Source organism: Pelobates fuscus, chromosome 1, assembly GCF_036172605.1.
Source record: "Pelobates fuscus isolate aPelFus1 chromosome 1, aPelFus1.pri, whole genome shotgun sequence".
NCBI lineage: Eukaryota > Metazoa > Chordata > Amphibia > Anura > Pelobatidae > Pelobates > Pelobates fuscus.
This window is the reverse complement of record NC_086317.1, coordinates 422,229,889-422,250,861: the sequence shown is the minus strand read 5'-3', so window position 1 is coordinate 422,250,861 and position 20,973 is coordinate 422,229,889. Positions and strand designations below refer to the sequence as shown.

Here is a 20,973-nt window from a genome sequence, read left to right as displayed (position 1 = left end):
GCCGCCGCAGTGCCAACAAAATGACCGCCGCAAGATGCGATCAAGGCCCGCCGCATGGAGCCGCAGTGTCAAACTAAAGTCGCCAGCAGTATTCGTGCCGCAGCGTCCGGGAAAACCCGAGGGAAGGCCAGGGCGCGTTGCAATCGCTGGCCGTGCGAGGGTTGGCAGGAGGGGATCCCAGGGAAACCCAAAAGGACAGGCAGCACCCCAGGGCCAAAATCCCCACATAAAACCCACAAGTAGCACACACATACACAGGAGCACCAATAAATACTGTTAAGAACGCTGGTATGTCAGATACCCATTCGCTTCTGGTTCCTCCCGGATTGCTAAAAGCTGAGTGATTATAGCTAGCAGGTGTGTTCGGGTGTTGATTCAAACGTTCTCCAGCAGACAGTACAACATCCAAGTAAATTCTCCCAGCAATCAGACGCATACCCAAACATCAGCCTAAACTAGATGAAGGGTACAACAAGAATGAATTTATCCAAGCCAACTAGCCGATTTATATGCAAGTCCCCATGCAAGGGACTTACCGTGACATATTCCAGGGGCATTGCCCACTGGACCTGAGAGGGGACTATGACAAAATACATACTGTAAGTACATTGGCAAATAGGAGCCCTGGACTTAACTGGACCAGCGTTCACAGTCGGGGAAGGAACTGCCGGAAACCCCAGCAGTCCCCCTGCAGCAGCTTCGGCCACTCTGGCCCTCCAGGGCCATGTGATCACCATGATCACATCACCGAAATAGGAGTCTAGGAGCTGCCAGCAGGGTGACTGTCTAAACTGCTGTCAGACAGTCCCCCAGGCTGCTAAAAAGTAAAAAAAAAAAAAAGAATATATATATATATAATACATATATATGTATAATATATTATAAAATTATTAAAGCATTTTATAATATATTATACATATATAATGCATATATATGATTTCATTATAAGTGTACTTTGAGATATATACACATATATCTCAAAATACATTTATAATTAAATCATATATATGCATTATATATGTATAATATATTATAAAATGCTTTAATTATAATATATTATACATATATAGAAAATAAACGTGTGTGTGTGTTTATATATATATATATACACACGTATTATATATGTATGTGTGTGCATATATGTATGCTTCTCCTTCTACATTCCTTTACGTATTAGAAATTCCGAGCACAAATATATATATATATATAAATTTGAAAAAAAAAACACTTATAAAAACGCATATTTGAAAATGGTATGCCATGATGGGGTTATTTCACATTCTGGGCAACCATATGTTTTCAAAAGGCAACACCAATCTTGCAAACTGAATTGGGCAAGCCCTGTAACTTTCCAAAACACCATAAAACCTGTACACGGTTAAAATTTATATACTCGGGAGACTTCACTGAACACAAATATGAGTGTTTAAAACAGTCAGACTTATCACGATGATTAAATCACCAGTAAAAGTGCAGTTTTTGTGTAAAAAAAAAATGCAAAAAAAATTATATGAAATATGGCAAGCATTTGTGACTAAGTGGCTACTACAAAAGACTGGACATACCCCATTTTGAATACCGTGGGTTGTCTACTTTTACAAATGGCATGATGGGGTTCATTTTCATTCCTGGGCTGCTATACGGTCTCCAAACCAATATAGGCCCAGCAAACCAATCTGGCAAATTTCAATGGGCAAACATGGAAAAGGGGAAAGCCCAACATTTGACCCCTGTAAGTTTGCAAAAACCCATAGAACCTGTACATTGGGGGCACTGTTTTACTCGGGGGATGTTGCTGAACACATATTGTGGTGTTCTTTGGCAGTAATACATAACAGGAGCTGAGAATCCATGCCTAAAGTACAATGTGTGTGAAAAATAACACAAAAACATGACTACCCAAAAGTGCATGGAAAGTGTTAAAATACCACCATTTGAAATACCTTAGGGTGTCTACTTTTCAAAAAACGCTGTACTCAGGAGATGTTGCTGAACACATATTGGAGTGTTCCTTGGCCGTATCCCTTAAGGTTCTCCGTACATGTATTCTTAAATTGCTATGTGTGTCAACAAAAATCACCTATTATTATTTTTTTTTAATTTTGCATAGATTGGTGGTAAAATGGTGGCAGGAAAAGAGTCAAAATACCCCAAGTTTAATACCTTAGGTTGTCTTCTTTTAAAAAATATATACATGTGAAGGGTTATTCAGGGATTCCCAACAGATATCAGTGTTACAATGTAACTTTAATTTAATTTTGGAAAAAAATGGTTTGGAAATAGTAAAGGGCTACTTGTACTTATAGCCCTATAACTTTCCAAAAAACTTTCCAAAAAAGATAAGCACATGCTAACATTGGCCATTTCTAAACTTAGGACAAAATTTAGAAACTATTTAGCACGGGTGGTTTTTGGTGGTTGTAGATGCGTAACAGAGTTTGGGGGTCAAAATTACAAAAAGTATGATTTTGTAAATATTTTTCATCATATTTTATAATTATTTTTATAGTAAATTATATGATATGATGAAAATAATGGTATCTTTAGAAAGACCATTTAATGTCGAGAAACACGGTATATAATATGTGCGGGTATAGTAAATAAGTATGAGGAAAAGTACAGCTAAACACAAACACCGCAGAAATGTAAAAAGAGCCCTGGTCTTTAACGGTAAGAAAATTTAAAAACGGTCTAGTCACTAAAGGGTTAAAGGGCTTTATGGGATACTCACTTTGAACGCTGTAGCTCATCAGTCAGTCTCGGGCCACAGCTGACTGAGTAGAGTCCCAAGGATCGCTCCCCGGGGCTTCCTGGTGTGAGCAGGGACTTAGACTTGTTCACACCGCATTGCAGCAAATTTGAATTTAAATCCTATACAGAGCTTCATGCCACGTTCACTTTCAGCACTGCATGCAGCTCAGCTATCAGAGGGGAGCCACAGGTATTGGCCGATACCAGAGTCTCTTTGCTTGTACCAAGTTGTTGCAGCTGGGAAATAAAATCCCCATTTAATTTAACTTCCCACTATTTCCATCTAAATAGTGTGTGATATGTTTTAATTAATAACAACGTTATACAAACACACGTTAGTCTTAACACTTACTTTTAGAAATAACGTTGCTCATGTCTGTTTTTGTTTAGGAACAGCCAGCAACAAGTAGAAGTTATGGGTGAGTTTTGTTGAATCATTTTTGCTTATGCATTTTTCTAAATGTATATTGTTCATTATATATATTTCTGAAACTTTATTTTTTATTTACACACATGGAAACAAGACATAGATCTTCATAAATAACGCAAGTTTTGCTGATGGCATGTATATGACATGGCCTTATAGAAAATCATTGCAGTAGTTAGGATAGAAGGTTAGCTGTAGTGGTTCCTAATGTTTCTCTAATGGACCCAAAATATGCAACATTTTAATCTTGTAAGTAGTTTTTTAGTGTATCAGTGTGATTAAAGGCTTAGCAGTATTACACTATCCATACTTCTTTTTGCTTTGGGGGGCATCCTAAATGGAAGGAGAGATTGGAAGACTTTCAATGGACACTTTAGGCATTAAACAACTTTACAAAGCAGTGTTGGTGTGTAAATCATGCCCCTGCAATCTCTCGGCTAAGTTCTCTGCCTTTTCAGAGTTAATTTAGCCTTCCTAAATACTTCCTATAAGAGAGCTCTAATGTTTAAACGTCCTTTATTGCATAGTCTGTTTAATTTAGAATTTCTTATCTCCTGCTCTGTTTACAGACTTGTAGATCCTGCAGGAGCCTCCTGTGTGTTATGAAACTTAAATTTACAGAGCAGGAGTCAAAACTTCTAAACAACTTAACATCTGATTATGAATAAAACCATTTTTATGCAGGTTGTTTGAGTCACAGCCAGGGGAATTGTGGTTAAAACTGCATAAAGAGAAACAAACTGAAAATTGTCATTTGCTGTGTTTGCAACATATTTACTGAAATCAAAAGCTATTTCAATCAAACTTATAACAACATTTTAACTTTTTAAACATTTTAACAGGTCACATTACATTTTAAAATAGGACCCCTTATTTGATAGCAGCTTCACAAGTCTTACATCCATTGAACTTGTGAGTTTTTGGACAGTTTCTGCTTGAATTTGTTTGCAAGATGTCAGAATAGCCTCCCAGAGCTGCTGTTTGGATGTAAACTGCCTCCCACCCTCATAGATCTTTTGCTTGAGGATGCTCCAAAGGTTCTCAATCGGATATATAGCTGCACCAGTGGTAGTTCCATCGCTGTAAAGAACGCTCTTCTGTGTAACATAAGAAATCCCATGACATTAGAGTGATATTAATGAATATAGCATGATTATTGATGGGCCATCTTTCTAAACTACATGTAGATCCCCCAGCATTTGCTCCTTTGTGTGATATAATAATGTTGATCACAAAGGGACATCTTCCATAATGGACCACCGTGATATTTTAAGATTCAGTATTGGACTTGGAAATTTGCAGCCATTTCAATCAAAAAGACTTAACTCTCATATCCTCCCCCTAGGAACTTATGTCCACGGCTATTCAAAGCAAGAACATTAAAAAAAAGTCCTATAAACCAGTTTATATTATAAAGTTTACATTTGTGGGTTTTTGTAAACCTATTTTAGGTATGTTGTACTTGTGTCACAGGTATGGGGGTGAATGGGCTCAGTATGCAGAGATGTATTCGGACAGAGTCAATGAATTAAAAAGGTTTTTATTTTTGAAAAAGCAAATGAATGAGGCAAATCCCAATGCATGTATAAACAATGCAATTCCTTCAATAATAAAATAAGAGTCTTTAAGGAAAATAAAGTCATTTTACCAGAGTTCCAGCACTTGGTAAATGAAGAGAAACTTGATTTGAAGCTGTATTTGAATTGCAGGAAATAAATCAAAGCTGGGACAGCATTGCAGGGGTTAACCAACTTAGAAACAGTACTGCAGGGGTCAATCGAAGATGAAGACATGTTTCAGGCAGACAAGAGATGATTCAGGGGAATTCCACAGGTGAGGATAGTCAACTCACTTCAGTTATGAGCTGGATCTGTACTCCAGGGGAACACCAAAACAACTGCACACAGACCCAAGGGTGGTCTGTGCTTACACCCTGTTCCAAATTATTATACAAATTCTATTTAAGTGTCACAAAGATTAAATATTTTGTTTTTCAGATTAACTCATGGATAGCATTGTGTCTCAGGGCTCTTTTGATCACTGAAAACAATCTCGGACACCGGTCATAATTAGATTGCCAGGTGAGCCCAATTTAAGTAAAAACTACTAAAGGAGGGTGTTCCACATTATTAAGCAGAGCACAATTTTCATGCAATATGGGGAAGAAAAAGTATCTCTCTGCTGCCGAAAAGAGTGAAATAGTTCAATTCCTTGAACGAGGTATGAAAACATTAGATATTTTACGAAAACTTAAGCGTGATCATCGCACTATTAACAGATTTGTGGCTGGTTCAGAGCACAGATGGGTTGAGTTAGATTTCTACCAGATCATGCATCGGATTAAGAGAGCAGCTGCTAAAATACCATTACATAGCAGCAAACAGATATTTGAAGCTGCTGGTGCCTCTGGAGTCCCACGGACATCAAGGTGTAGAGTCCTCCAGAGTCTTGCAACTGTGCATAAACCTTCTATTCGGCCACCACTAACCAATGCTCACAAGCAGAAACTGCTGCATTGGGCAGAAAAATACATGAAGACTAATTTTCAAACAGTCCTTTTCACTGAGTGCCGTGCAACCCTGGATGGAGTAGTGGATGGTTGGTGGACGGCCACCCTGTTCCAACAAGGCTGCGACTTCAGCAAGGCGGTGGTGGAGTCATGTTTTGGGCCGGAATCGTGGGAAGAGAGCTGGTCGGCCCCTTTAGGGTCCCCGAAGGTGTAAAGATGACCTCTGCAAAATATGTGGAGTTTCTGACTGACCACTTTCTTCCCTGGTACAGAAGGAAGAACTATGCTTTCCGTAATAAAATCATCTTCATGCATGACAATGCACCATCTCATGCTGCAAAGAATACCTCTGCATCAATGGCTGCTATGGGGATAAAAGTAGAGAAAGTCATGGTGTGGCCTCCATCCTCCCCTGACCTCAATCCGATTGAGAACCTTTGGAGCATCCTCAAGCAAAAGATCTATGAGGGTGGGAGGCAGTTTACATCCAAACAGCAGGTCTGGGAGGCTATTCTGACATCTTGCACACAAATTCAAGCAGAAACTGTCCAAAAACTCACAAGTTCAATGGATGTAAGACTTGTGAAGCTGCTATCAAATAAGGGGTCCTACTTTAAAATGTAATGTGACCTGTTAAAATGTTTAAAAAGTTAAAATGTTGTTATAAGTTTGATTGAAATAGCTTTTGATTTCAGTAAATATGCTGCAAACACAGCAAATGACAATTTTCAGTTCTGTACAACCTATAAAGTGTTTTGAAGCTTACTGTGCGTAATAATTTGGAACAGTGCATTGTAATTTTTTGTTTATTTTTTTAAATACTGTTATTAGAAGGTTTGTTCAATAAAATTTGAATTGTACTCTTAATAGTTGATAAAATGAGAATTATGCTGACTTATTTACATAAATTATTTAGGTAAATGAGAAATATAATTAGCATAATAATTTGGAACAGGGTGTATATAGGGAAAAGGGAATGGGAGCCCTCCCATGAGGAGGTGTCTAAGGGCCTAAATAGGAGGAAAGACCCTCTGGGTGTCCACACTTCCCTGTGTGGGTAGAATGACATGTTTGTTTGTAAACTAAAAGCCACTGTTCCCCAGGGTTCTGATAGCCTGGGGGAATCCTGGGGAAGTGTGGAGTACATGGCATACATGCCACCAGAGGGGAGGTATGCTGGCAGATGGGCAGAGCTTGAGTCCCTTCCCCTGCACACCGCAACCCACGTGACGTCTGTGGGGCCCGGGGAGACTGGAGAGGCAGCGGCGCGCCTTGTGCCAATGGCATGCTGCAGAGGAGTGGAGGAGACAGCCGGTCACCGGGAGGTAGGTGAAGCGCATCCCTCACTCCCAGGATCCCAAGAAACACGTGGCCTCCGGCGAGTCGGTCAGAAGCGCCGAAACCTTCCAGGGCGCCGTGACAACTTGTTCTGAGAATTCTTTGTGTATGTTTTTATTTTAAATGTAATTCTATCCTTTATATTTGAGATCTTTATCCGTTTTGGAGAGTATGGAATTTAAGTCACAGCTGTGACTGCACTTTGTTGATCACATCATATTGTAAAAACATCGTCTAGTCTGCAGATAGAATTAGACTAATTTTAAAGCCTCTTTTTCAAATAACTATACAATGCAGCTGTTTAATTCCCCTCCCCCTCTTTTTTTTTTCTTTCAACAGGTATTCACAAAACCATGATCATGGCTCAAATAATGATTCATTACATTCTGATGCATCCAGTATTACCATAATAAGTAAGCAGCATAATTAGCTAATCGCATTCCTATTATAAAACATAGTGGAGAGATTTATTATCATGCGAAAATCTGTTCAATTTCCAGATAAGGATTTAGACTAAAGAATAACCACTGTAAAATATCCAAAAGTGCTATCCCATATTGGAATACTCTGTAGAAATCCCCTGTAGGACTTTAAAAAAAAACAAACAAAAAAAAAAAACTTGCATGCCTTATTGAAACCTAATTGGGTGGGATAGAATGTTGCCTTTGAAAAATCGTTCTATACACTGTTCTGCATCGACTGTCCTACTGCTTCTATTTCCCAAATCTCATTCTCAATGCTACCAGGTGATGTCTTGGTAAATAAATATTATTTTCCTGGATAATCTCTTATTATAACTTAACTACCCCAATAAACATTTCTATTATTTATTAATTTGTGCACTTGTCTTATTAGTTAGCACCAGGAGAGGTGGCCTGAATTTATAGGTTAGTCATTAAAAAGTTAATTAGTTTTTTCCACACCTGTTGTAGCAGTGGGACATATAGAAACAGGGTTAGGATAAATAGTTTTACTATAATTCTTCTAATAACGCCCCCTTTAAGATTAATTGTCTCATTCACAAAAACATTTTACATTAAATCCAAGTAGAATCAGCGTTAGAAGGGTTATTCCAAGTAGAATCAGCATTGCAGGGGTTAATCAAAGTAGAATCAGTGTTGCAAGTAGACCGTTAATGCAAGGGATTCCACAGGTAAAGGTAATTAACTCACTTCAGGAGCTAGCTCTGTACAGGCATCTCTCGCTTTATGAACTCCCGACTTTATGAACTTTTCTGGATGTGCCGCCATTTTGTGTCAGTGGTCCACGGATCAGGACCGAGAAGAGTGCTTTCGAGCACAAACAAGAAGAATAATTTGTGGTCAGGAGTAGACAAGAAGAGAGATGAGGATCAGGAACACAGTTCCTGAAGATAAAGGGAAGTGTAAAAATCAGGTTTAGTTTGTACTGTATTCTTTTTGTGTTTTCATGGGCATACATTGCAGATCCTGTAATATTATTGCACTGTATGTGTGTTGGCCATTGTGCCATGTTTTGGCAGGCAGCAATAGTAAGGAGCAGGAGGAGGGCTGAAAAGCCTGAAAAAGGGGAGAAGGAAGAAAGTTTGAGAGCTGTAAAAATAAAAGGAGTAACAGAAAAGTGATAAAGGAGAGATGCAAGCTTGAAAGTAACAGAGGAGAAGGAGGAGAGTTTAAGAGCTGTAAAAATAAAAGGAGTAAAAGAAAAGTGACAAAGGAGAGGGGGCAACTGATAATGAAGAAAATGAATAAGTAGGAGGGTTTAAGAGAGGTGCCCCCATTCAACAAGTGCAGCATGTCTCTTTATTGAATAGTATGTGGATTGATGATAATTTAAAGAATATTTCAATATGGTATGCATGCCTTTTAAAATTCCTACAACATACATGTATTTGCTATGCTTTCATGTTGTATTTGTACTTAATAATTTAGGTTTTCAATGGTAAAATTTGTTGGTCAGGAACGGAACCCGTGTTTATTACATTGTGTCTATGGGAAATTAGTTCTCACTTTATGAACTCTCACTCTATGAACTAGGCTTTGGAACCAAGTAGTTCGTAAAGTCGGGAACTACCTGTACTTCCAAGACTTTCTTCCCCAAACTCTGCCCCTCCAGATGTTGCTGAACTACAACTCCCATGATTCTATGAATGAAATAGGCTTCGAATCATGGGAGTTGTAGTTCAGCAACATCTGGAGGGCTGGAGTTTGGGGAAGCCTGCTCCAAGGGATCAACAAAACATCTGCGCATAGAACCAAGGGTAGTCTGTGCTTATATAGGGAGAAGGGAATGAGAGCCCTCCCATTAGGAGGGGTCTGAGGACCTATATCAGGCATAGGCAACCTTCAGCACTCCAGATGTTTTAGACTACACCTCCCACGATGCTTTGCCAGCATTATGGGTGTAATGGGGGATGTAGTCCACAACATCTGGAGTGCCGAAAGTTGCCTATAGGAAAGCCTCTCTGGGTGACTGGTGTGGTCGCAGTGTCCAGGGAAACCGGAGCGGGGGTGGCGTGCCTGGTGCTGACGGAGACAACTGGCGACCGGGAGGTAGGTGGAGCGTGTTCACTCCCAGAACGCTGAGAAACACGTAGCGTCCGGGGAGTGAGTGGAACACGGCAAACCCTTCCTGTGTGCCACGACATATATCTCTGTCTGTTAAACTGTGTGATATTCTTCTTTTAGTTCTATATATGTTATTTTTAATAGTCTTTATTTTGACGTGCATTGGTAAAATTTTGTGAGACACAGTATACATAGTAGAAAATAATAGTAACCCTAAAGCTTCTTCTACCATTGCTGCACTTTTTAATTTTTTTTTTTTTTTTTTTTTTTAAATAACACAAGTAAACTGTACTGGTTAGGCATACACGCTAGTACAATAAGAGAACTGAGTTTGTTAGCTAGAAAGTGTCTAGACCTGATGATAAGTAAGTTAAGTAGCAATAGTATATAACAGGCTTGTTAATCAAGTAGATAAGACAAAAAAAGATAAGCTTAGTTAGACAATGAATAATACTACTGGGTGTTATGGAGGTTTAGCCTATACTCATCATAAAGTGGATACTGTCCAGATAAAATTGGTCCATTCATTGCTGTGTAATAATATATAATAGGCAACTAGAGTTAATTAACAGATACCTGTAGATGGGAGGCAGCCCACACACAGATCAGTTCATCAGGCCATGGAGGGGCATCAAACAGGCCCCAGTGAACAATCCGATTCAGCACTGCTTCACCTGGGGTCACAGACCGTTGCGATGTTCAATGCATGCTCCGCCGAACGGGAAATCGCTGGACTCCTTGCCATCTAGTATGTCTTATTCTATAGCGGCTGAGCTCCCCACGCCTTCGAGCCCAGACCTTTTTTTTACATTTGTATTTTATTGGGGGGGCGTGGCCTACAGAGGTAAGCGAACGGACGTGTCTCCCCTGAGCTCCGTTAGGGCCTGGGAGAATATCGAAGAAAAAAGCCACAAAACCGACATTCACAGCGAACAACTCGACACCCCCCCACACACAGAACAATGGGGCGCAAACACAAGAAGATCCACCATCCAGAGGCTCCCCAGCAACGAGATATCCGGCTATCCTTTGAGAGGCCGGCGGCACAGCACCAGCCCAAAATGGCGCCGGAGGAGCAGGGGACGCCGGAGCCATCAGAGGCCTCCCAGGAGGATGATTCGCCGAGCTCTCCCCGATTAAGAGCGGAGTCTGGCATGTCAGAGTCCGATGATGACGAGACACCCTCCACAAAGGGAGACATCAGGAGGCTACTGACCGACCTCCGGAAGGTCTGGAAGGAAGACCTCCTGGCAGCCCAGGCAGAAATAGGGGAGATCTGCCACAGAGTACAACAGATAGAAGAAAGGGAGGCCTCCAGTAAGAAACACACAGAACTCACAGACAACAGACTGGACGGCCTCTCCTCCCAAGTGCAACAACTGACCCAAGCTGTGACTACCCTAGAAACGCGCCACAGACAAAGAAACCTGCGCCTCAGAGGAGTCTCAGAAAACATACCCGAAGAGTCGATACTTACTTTTGTAAGGAACCTGATAGACACCATGGGCATAAAGGGCACTCCTGCCCAACACACGATCACCTCGGCATTCAGGGTGCGGAAGTCTGCCACGGCCCCAAGTGCCGCGCCTAGAGACGTTATAGCCGTAACTAGAGATATAGCGGTGAAAACAGCGATTATGAAATGCTCCAGAGAGCAGGGACCGGCACAACATAAGGGTCAGGTGGTCTCAATCTTCGCGGATTTACCGTTCTCTGTCCTAACAGAAAGGAGGAAGCTGGCCCCAACCGCCAGAAGACTCAGAGACAACTCTATAAGGTACCGCTGGGGACTAGGGGGCGCACTAGTGGTGACCAGTGGTGACATGCCAATGACACTGACATCAGCGGAGGACCCAGAGCCACTACTGCAAAGGCTCGGGCTCACGGCTGACCCACAAGCCACCGCTGCAGAGATACCCTTAGAGACACCTAAGAAAAACCGTGAGTCCATAGCGAGCAGCACCCGTGAACCCCAGCAGCAGCTTCAATCACCGACCAAGAAAACGCATCCTACAATAAGAGGCAAGGACATGGGCTCAAACAAGCCTCGACACCCGGAGGGGAACTTTAAAATTCAGAGACTCACTTAACGAGACTTGCACCACGTAAGCTCTCTACCAGGAGCCACAAAGCCCAAGCTTACACAGTCGCCCCAACGCAGAACCACCCCCAATGGCATAATAATACGTTAAAGGCATTTGTAATACACCTTGTTTTAAATAGTTTACACATACTGTTTTCCTATGTAATAATGTTACCCATTACTCATAGAATCTTGCAATGCATACTAGGCGAGAATGTTATCTAGAATATGCAAAGCCGAACATACCACTACCTAACTGTTTAGTTGCTTTAACCATACTATGGTTATGATGTCTACTGTGAAAAAATTTCAATAAAACTTACATTTAAAAAAAAAAAATGTGTATTTTATTGAGTTATTCTCAGCATTATACAACTTTTCCAATATATGTGTTATAAGAAAAACAAAAAAGGAATCAAACAATAATGGGAATATTCAAGGACAGAAGGGTGCATATTTGCATATTTGTCCTGTGCATATGTCCGACTCTCCCTCTCAAGTGCTTTTGCCAGAGGTCGTAGTGGTGCTAAACCTTTGTGGGCTGCAGGAATTTTGGAGCAGTCCGGTATCAGTGGATTGGTGTTGGGCCAGTGAGGGTAAGGGCTGGTATCCAAGCCTCTATCACGGCTTCTGCTTCTTGGTGGTAAGTTTTGTTAAGCTTTTAAAGACGCGCTTGGCGTTGTCTCCACAGACTGCCTTGCTTGGTGAGGTTGGTGTATCCACCAGCTGCGTCTGAGGTGCCAGGTTTAATTTTTGCAGGAATTGGTCGGGGTCGTCTCGGGACGTTAGCGTGAAGCTTTCTCCCCCCTTCTCCGCTAGTATTGATCCCTCTGTGCCCCACCGGTACCTGATGGACTAGTCCCTTAGCCTCCTGGCCACTGGTGCAAGCCTTTTTCTCTCTGCTAGAGCCGAGAATGGGATATCAGCAAAAATCGATATTCTGTGGCCTTCATGTGGCACCGTCCCTATCTCTCTGGAGCGCTGCAGTATTTCGGATTTTACCACTATGTCCCTGGTCACCGCTATGACGTCCCTGGGTGCTTCCTTAGGTGCTGCGGCAGCTTTTCCACTGACTCTCGGTGGAGAGTCAGTGTTGCTTTCGGCGCCCATGGCTGTCAGCATAGTGCGGACCCACAGCAGGAGCTTCGTATTCTCGACTGACTCCGGGATGCCCCTAAGTCGCAGGTGTTTTCTCCTGTGTCGGACTTCCATGGTGGTCACCACACTATGTAGTTGCTGTACCTGTGAGGTGAGTTCTGTTAGCCTACGGTCTGTAGCATGAGACTTCTCCTCCCTAACGGTCTCTGTTAGTTCCAGTTCCCGCACTTTTTGGTGGAATACCTCTATTTCGGCCTGTACTTCCCGCAGATCCTGCTTCCATACTTTCCTGAGATCTATTAGGAGGCGTTTTATGTCACCTTTGGTTGAGGGTGACTCGTCTTCTTCAGACCCCGACACAATGGAAGCCTCCTCTGAGGAGGGTGGGGGTGAGGTTGCTGCTTCAGCCTGCGAGGCATCTGAATCATCCGTGTCATATTGGGCCTCGGGCGGCTGTTGCGGACTCGGCCGTTCGAAGGAGAGCCGTATATCCGTCTGTCTAGCCGGTTCTTGTCGGTGAGGCTTTTTATTTTTGCGCCCCATGTTCTCTGCTTTGGGGGGTCTCTGTCTTTCTTGTAGAATTTCTTTCTTTTTCGTTGGCTTGAGTCTCTATTCCCTGGGCCGGTACGGAGCTCTCAGGGAAGACGTCCGCTCGGCTTCGTGGTCAGCCACGCCCCCCGAGCCCAGACCTTTTTGAGGGCCAGAGCCCCAAGTCCAAGGATCGTGCCTCGTCGGGTGTGTTTACAGTGGGCCGGGTACGACACTCTGTGGTCACTCTGCCTTGAGGAAGCACATGGAGTGGTGGTAAACCCCCGGTTCTTATCGCCAGGGGTCGGTGTATTACATGGACAGCTGCTTATGCGGAGCCAAAACTCCTGGCAGACTGCTTCAAACCTAGCTGCAAAGGTCTCCTCCCATGACTGGCTTGTCCGGCATGTGTAGCTGTGATGAGTGGCTGTGATGAGTGTAACGGACCGTTTCACTTACAAGAGGATAAAACCCAGTTTAGGCGATATCCCCCTTTCCAGAGGCCCAGGCAGCTACTGCAAGCACCAATATTCCGACTGCAAACTGTACAAATCTTCCAACTCCCGAACTGGAAACACACGAACCCTGGAATAGCTGAACAGGAAAAGCATATAATCCGCTTACACTCCTGGCAGTCAGCATACAATCCAATTCCCCCAAAAACGAGACGACACATCGGTTTGAGGGTCAAGCAGAATCTGAGGACTGGCTCATCCAGCCTGGCTTTTATTTCCATCTCACACATACAGGCCACACCCAGGGGGAGGCATAAAAGAACCAATGACATAGATGTTACATCCCATACATCCCCTCCCCTTAGTGTGACACATAATCCCATTATGCATACAGTTTAAAATATACTTTAACATAACTTTCATAACTCTAAAACCATACATCACATTCACATAAAAATACATATCCACAATCAATCCATCCAGGGGAACAACATATTAAAAATGGCATGAATCCGACCAGGGGTTCAAAAGTTACTAAAAGTATCTTTTGTCCCTTACTAGCCGCATGGCAACCCAGTTTAGAAAGGTTTTACATAGGCCTCTATCCTGGAGACAAAGAGGAAAGTAATCCAATTATCCAGGGCTAGAAGCAGAATCCATTAACCACATGGTTACAGAAAGACATAAAACACTTTAAAATACAGAAAGTTACTTTTTATCCCTAACACACAGACATTTCACATATCCCCAGATAGCTGGGATCTGAGCGCACAAAACTACCGAATAGCGCGCAGATCCTATTCACACAGTACAATTGCCATGGAGCTAAAGTCTTTCCCATAGTCTTTCATTATATGAATAGGCTCCATGGTATAGCTATCTGGGGTATCACATTCCCATAAAGTCGGGTCCATAGTCCAAAGGCAGCAGGCGGGCAAACAGGCTTCTCCAGTTCATAGTGGCGAGGTTGGTTTCGCCACAATGAGTCAATTCCTCGGCATGTACCATTCGGTTACAAGATCAGCGTGGTTGTAAATAAAGACTGCAGAGATGCGAGTGTGTACAGTGGGGACCGGGATATCCCCCACCTGTCCAAAGGGTAATGGATCCGCAAGGGATCCACTGAAAGACACAAGCCCAACGTCGGGAGGTAGGCCATCTCTCCCAGCTACTGGACTGCAGGCCTCAGAGGCAGATTAGGTAAGTACCCTTTGGGGCACCGACTTTCAGGCTTAAATTGTTGTAGCTCGCAGTAGTGCTTGCACAGCATGAACATAGGACTTCTGCTGACGTGAGTGAAGTAGATTTTTGTCCTTTTTCTAATGCTCGGTTTGCAGGAGCTACAGTGAAACACGTCTGGCCATCTTGCAGGTCAGGTCCCGCCCCCTGTTCTATTTATGTTATGTTGCACTTAAAGCGGCACTGTCGTGCCGAACTTACCTTTACCCAATTGATTCCTCTTCTCTCCCTCTCTCAGGATCTGTTCTTCATTTCTTCCTGTCTGCTCTAGTTTTCTTTAAAAATTAAGACAAAGTAGGGACTATTGCTCTTCTGGAGGTTTCATACGCCAAGACCAGCTATGACCAGCGGAGGAGCCAAGTGTGCTTCGTTTCTGGTGGTCAGAGCAATTTTACCATAATCCTTAGCTTTCCTCCCTGTTCCCGCGATACTTCCTGTCAGTATTGCCGAACGTCCTATCACTTAGAACGCTGGCAAAACTGCCGAATTGCGTCCTAACAGAATTCGGGACTTTGTACGGATCGCAATTTCATTCGAATGAATCAAACTCCGATCCTATTCGTGCTGTGGCTGCATCTTGCAGCCGCTTAGTAGATAACTCCCTAATTCCCATGGTATTAGGGAGCTATCTACCAAAAGGCTGCAAGACCTAAATTGGTATTTCAGCCACATTTACTAATACTAAGTAAACATTACTTAGTATTAGTAAATTCTGCCCCTACTCGCTACACTGCGAGTAGGGGTATGTCTAGTAAATAGTGCTCCGATTTTTTTTTTTATTATTTTATTTAAGTTCGGGTATGATGGTTTTTTATTTGGCCTTTTTTGGGGCTGAGAAATGAAGATTTTAGAAGAAGACATTAAATGGTAAGTTTTATTATTTACAGGTTAGTTATTATAGTCCACCCTCACTATTTTTAGCTTTTATTTGGGTGGGGGGGGGGGTGACTAGGGACTTGGGGACCCCTAGTCACCTTGGAGGGGGGGTACCATTTAGGGCCACCGCTCAGGGGTGGGGGCTGGGAGATGGGGACAGTAGGTCCCCCCCCCCCATATTGTTATTTAGGGCCCCCACCCGCTGCGCAGGGGTGTGGGCCGGGGAGGAGGAGAGTAGGTGTCCCCCCTCATTGTGTATTTTGGGCTCCCCCCTCATTGTTATGTAGTGCCCCCACCTGCCGCTCTGGGGTGGGGGCTGGGGTGGAGGACAATATGCCCCCCCCCAACATTCTTTTTATGGCCCCCACCCACTGCTCAGGGGAGGGGTGGACAATAGGTTTTTAAAATTTGTATTTTTTTACAGTGAGCAGCCACTGGCTGCTCACTGTTTACTAGACATGCCCCTACTCGCGGTATAGCGAGTAGGGACAGAATTTACTAACACTAAGTAATCTTTACTTAGTATTAGTAAATGTGGCTGAAAGACCAATTTAGGTCTTTCAGCCTTTTGGTAAGTAGCTCCCTAATACCGTGGGAAATAGGGAGTTATCTCCTAAGAGACTGTAAGATGCAGCCACAGCACGAATAGGATCGGAGTTTGATTCATTCCAATGAAATTGCGATCCGAACAAAGTCCTGAATTGCGTTCTAACACGAATGGAGAAACTGTTCTCATTCTGTTAGGACGCAATTCGCCAGTTTTGCCAGCATTCTGTTTAAGTGACAGGACGTTCTGCAATACTGACAGGAAGCATCGCGGGAACAGGGAGGAGAGCTAAAGATTATGGGAAAATTGCTCTGGACCACCGGAAACGAAGCACACTTTGCTCCTCCGCTGGTCATAGCTGGTCATGGCGTATGAAACCTCCAGAAGAGAAATAGTCCCTACTTTGTCTTAATTTTTAAAGAAAACTAGAGCAGACAGGAAGAAATTAAGAACAGATCCTGGGGAGGGGGGCGGAGCCTGACAAGTAAGCAAGACATGCTTTGCATGAGCTCCTGTTGCACGGACACTAAAAGCGTAATAACTCAGACCGCGGCGCTGGGACTCCTTCCTAAAAAAGCCCTACAGACTGGGGAAGCCGGCGCACATCTGTGGATACCAAATTTGACACCCGGGATCCGTGACAGCAGGCTGAGGCCTACAGGAGACGGTAGGGTGGGAGGACGGCCGCTTCCCGCCCGCTGCTCCAAACTGCAAGCAAGTACTAACCGCCTCCCCCCCCCCCATAGACCGGTGGGGGATATCCCGGTCCCCGCCGAAAGACGATGGCTCCGCCGTGTACCTGTCAAGGGGGTCGACAGTGTTCACAGACAGAATGGAGGAGAAGGTCTTCAAGATGGCGGACTCAGATACACGCGGCATGCGAATGCTGCAGCCTGAAGTGACTAGCCCCGAACTCAATACAAGAGACTCAGTTAATGCTATTTTCGATAGATTCTGGGCTCGGCTCCTGGCCCGCACGCAACCAGTGGTGTCTGAGCAAACACCGCTTACAGATCAAGCCTGCAGCACAGGGAGGCCTGGGAAACCTCTGAAAGGCATGACACTGCACCTCACACCTGCACCTCGCATGACACGCCCGCCTGGGCTGAGGGCACTACGGGTCCAGACCCACAGGTACAGGCCACACAAGCAGAGGGCCGCAAAGAAAACGCGACGACACACACCTGACCCACAGAAGGCCCGACGCACCAGCCCAACAGGGGAGACCCTGGACCCTACAGGACTCCAGGCTCGTGGTCAGACAGTACCAGCCCTCATACAGCTCCAGGACCGAAGGGGCACTCCATCTTCCAGACGCTGCATAGACTCCAAACGAGCAGTCAGACGAAACCCACAGCTTGACCTGCCACAGACGCACCCAGAAGAGATCGGGATCCTCCAGGGACGGTATGGCTCTGCCGAGCCGAGGCATTGGCTGACCGTGCCATGTGTCCTCGAGCGAGGTACCCATGTCCCCCTCAGGACTTACAGCCATACCCAGCTGGCCGGAATATTAGCTGAGGTGAATGTTTAGACGACTCTCCCCACTACCAAGCTACCTACAACCCAAGGCTCAGACATGCAAGTACCTTTAACCCCAAGCAAAAGTGATGCAGAAATAAGCACTGCTATGAGACCTAGGGGTCACTTCACCTTCACCTTACCATATATGTATTTGATTAAGCTTGTTATTATTGGTGGCAATCAGTATCAGTGCCTACGATATGTAATCGCTCAAACGAAACTGGTTTTATTATCACTCATACGCACTGTATAGTGTCCATTATTGTTCCTTCATGTTATAAAAAAAAAAAAGTGCTGTACTGCTGACATTTCACGACAAACTTGATCTCAACCTCATTGTATTGTATTTTTTTTTTCACTTGAAAATGTCACTGTGAGCTTGTTAACTAAAACATGCACTACAAAAATAAAGAATTCAAAAAAAAAAAAAAAAAAAAACAGATCCTGAGAGAGGGAGAGAAGAGGAATCGATTGGGGAAATGTAAGTTCGGCATGACAGTGCCGCTTTAAAATTAACCAGTAATATTATTTTATTTCTCTGAGAAACAATACGTATTTTCCAATTTCCATTTTAGTGGATGAAGGTAAAAATATGTTGGAAGAAAAACTGCATTCATCTAAAAGTTCATCATGCGGGGTGAGTAAAAGTACTTAAGAACGTAAATTAATTCTATAACTTTTTTCATATGTTTATTGATAGAAGATAATGGCTGCCTCTCTTGCCTTAAGTCTAAAATAAAAGCAGTGCAAGATAAATACATAATTTAACGGGAAATGTTAAAACCTTTTCTTTCTTTTTTTTAGGTAGTTGACAGTTCGCCATATTCACGGTAAGGTTGATAGAGGAAACCTTAATAAGAAATGCAAAGGAGATAGTTTTAAGCAAGATTGTCGTAATCGTATATATGAGCTAGTTAGGTAGCTTGGAGGTAGCAGGGACTATAAGAATGTTACGTGAGGTCGGGATGGGTTTTTTTTTGTTTTTTTTTATAATGGGAGCAACAATTTGTTGTATGTGGGAAGATGGCAAGACTTAAGAAGAGAGAAATCAAGTAAAGAGGAAGAAGGCATTCTGAAGGGGACAGATGATAACTAAAGGTAAAATAATTATTAAGTTAAAGTTTAGTTAGCGAAGTTTAGGAGAGCAATGAGGACAATGCTTCTTATTTGTAGTCAATAAAATTTTTGTTGAGCATAAGTATCAACATAGATAACAAATACAATATCTGTATTGATATGTTTATTATTATGTGTGCTGCCACTTCGTGTGTTTTTTGTTCTCAAATGAAAGGTTAGTTGAAATTGGGAGTAAACTGACTTGAAGGCAGGGTTGCCACTCATGCCACGATTGTGAGATTAATTATCTCTTGAATAATAAATTTTCAGTCCTGACAGTGCTCCATAACTATCAAATGTAGCAAAAATGGTTTCCAAAAATTTCAGACCACAAAAAGTAGGTAATCGACACAAGCCATGGCTTTGTGATAGTGAGAGCCCAGCTGGGTACCAGAGATAGAGCACTTGATCAAAATGCATTAAGGAAAGGTTCCAGCATTGGTGAAAATAAAAATAGTGACTAGGGACAATCCCAAGCGAGCCATTAGTGGTCTGTAAAAGTGCTACTACTCCTGATACATGCTGTGTTAGTCAAATATAGCACACCAACCCAGGAAGACAAGTCAAGGCCCTCTAGGGTAAGTCTCATGAGGTCCTAGCCTACCCTGTCAAATTCATTTTCACATCGGTTGGCAAGAGCAGAACTGAGAGAGTCTCCAATTGAGTTAAGTGTTTTACTTTGAGCACTTAAATTGAGTTATTCCATGTTTCCCTGCCAGGGATGAATCCAGATTTGTTGGTTAGGAACCGTGGCAGCTTCAAAGCACGAATTTTGGTTAAATGTTTTAGATGCACATTTAACACTGAAACCAGTCTCTAACTGGAAGGCTGTGTAGAATCGTTCCCCTCTTTGGTCAAAACGGTGATGTTATTAGAAAGGAAATGTTTATCTGACAAGCAGTGACCTTCCAGGATTCCATGAAGATCAATTATCAAATTCAGACCTAATTCTGGGAGGAATGTCTTATAGTTGCTGTAGGCCATGTGGAAATTATGATTTATCTGTCTGAGGTGTGTTAAGGGCCTGAGTTAATTCTTCATTGGCCAGTTGTTCTTCCAAGTCTTCCACAGCGTTCCTGGATAATGTTTTAGGGATGATGGTGCTAAGATATTCCCTAATTTTAATTTGAAGAATAACTTGCTTTGATTCAGAGTTGTAGCAGTGTTCACCATAGCATAATAACACGATAACCAGCAGTAAAGGCTGTAGCGGCCTTCGAGTGAAGGAACCGTATTCTCCCAGATTGGTTGTTTTTTATTTTGGTTATTAATGGGTGCAATCTCTGTAGCTGAAACAGTTTGGCTAGTGGATTGCCACATTTATTGCCTTAATCCTAAAGTGTCAGAAATGGAGAAACTAAATTTTAACCCCTTAATTCCGGATGACTTAATTCCATCATGCATGTCATTCATCGAAGACCCATGATGGAATAATTGCATCATGAGACATTTTACTAGCAGGCAATATTTCCCTGCTTATGGTAGAAGGAGGGGGTAGCTCCTTTGTGTAATTTCAGAGGTAGAAATTTTCTCGGTGGTAGCTGAATATATAAAAGAGAATACAACGCAATAAAGTGTAGTATATTCTGTATAATATAGTTCAGAGTTAGAATAAGTGCACTTACTGAGTGTAGAGCTTTGCCACACAACAATCACAATGTATTCAACATCCTAGTTTCAGTATGATAGGAATCTGCCTGTCATACATAAAATAGCCAGTAGATGGTGGTAACTTGCTGCTCTCTACTGTTTTAGCCTAGAATTATCTTTTCTAATAGCAATACTGATATTAGCATAGGGAAACCTTTGGGGTTCGGATTGAAAAACAAATGCATTTAAACTGTTAATTAAAAAAAAACAAAAAACATTTTTAGTACTTTTTAGACATAAGATGAGAAGTCCATTAACTTATAACACAAACACAAACATTTGGAGG

At 42.8% G+C, this 20,973-nt stretch overlaps 1 protein-coding gene across 1 annotated transcript in view; it reads left to right on the top strand.

Annotated features, from left to right (window-relative positions):
* Window positions 1-20,973, top strand: part of PHF11 (PHD finger protein 11) — a 166,916-nt gene that overhangs the window by 69,060 nt on the left and 76,883 nt on the right. The window contains exons 9-12 of the mRNA XM_063428648.1: window positions 3,142-3,170; window positions 7,365-7,438; window positions 18,497-18,558; window positions 18,726-18,751. Of these exons, the coding sequence (XP_063284718.1) occupies window positions 3,142-3,170; window positions 7,365-7,438; window positions 18,497-18,558; window positions 18,726-18,751 (191 nt within the window). The remainder of the gene's footprint in view (window positions 1-3,141; window positions 3,171-7,364; window positions 7,439-18,496; window positions 18,559-18,725; window positions 18,752-20,973) is intronic.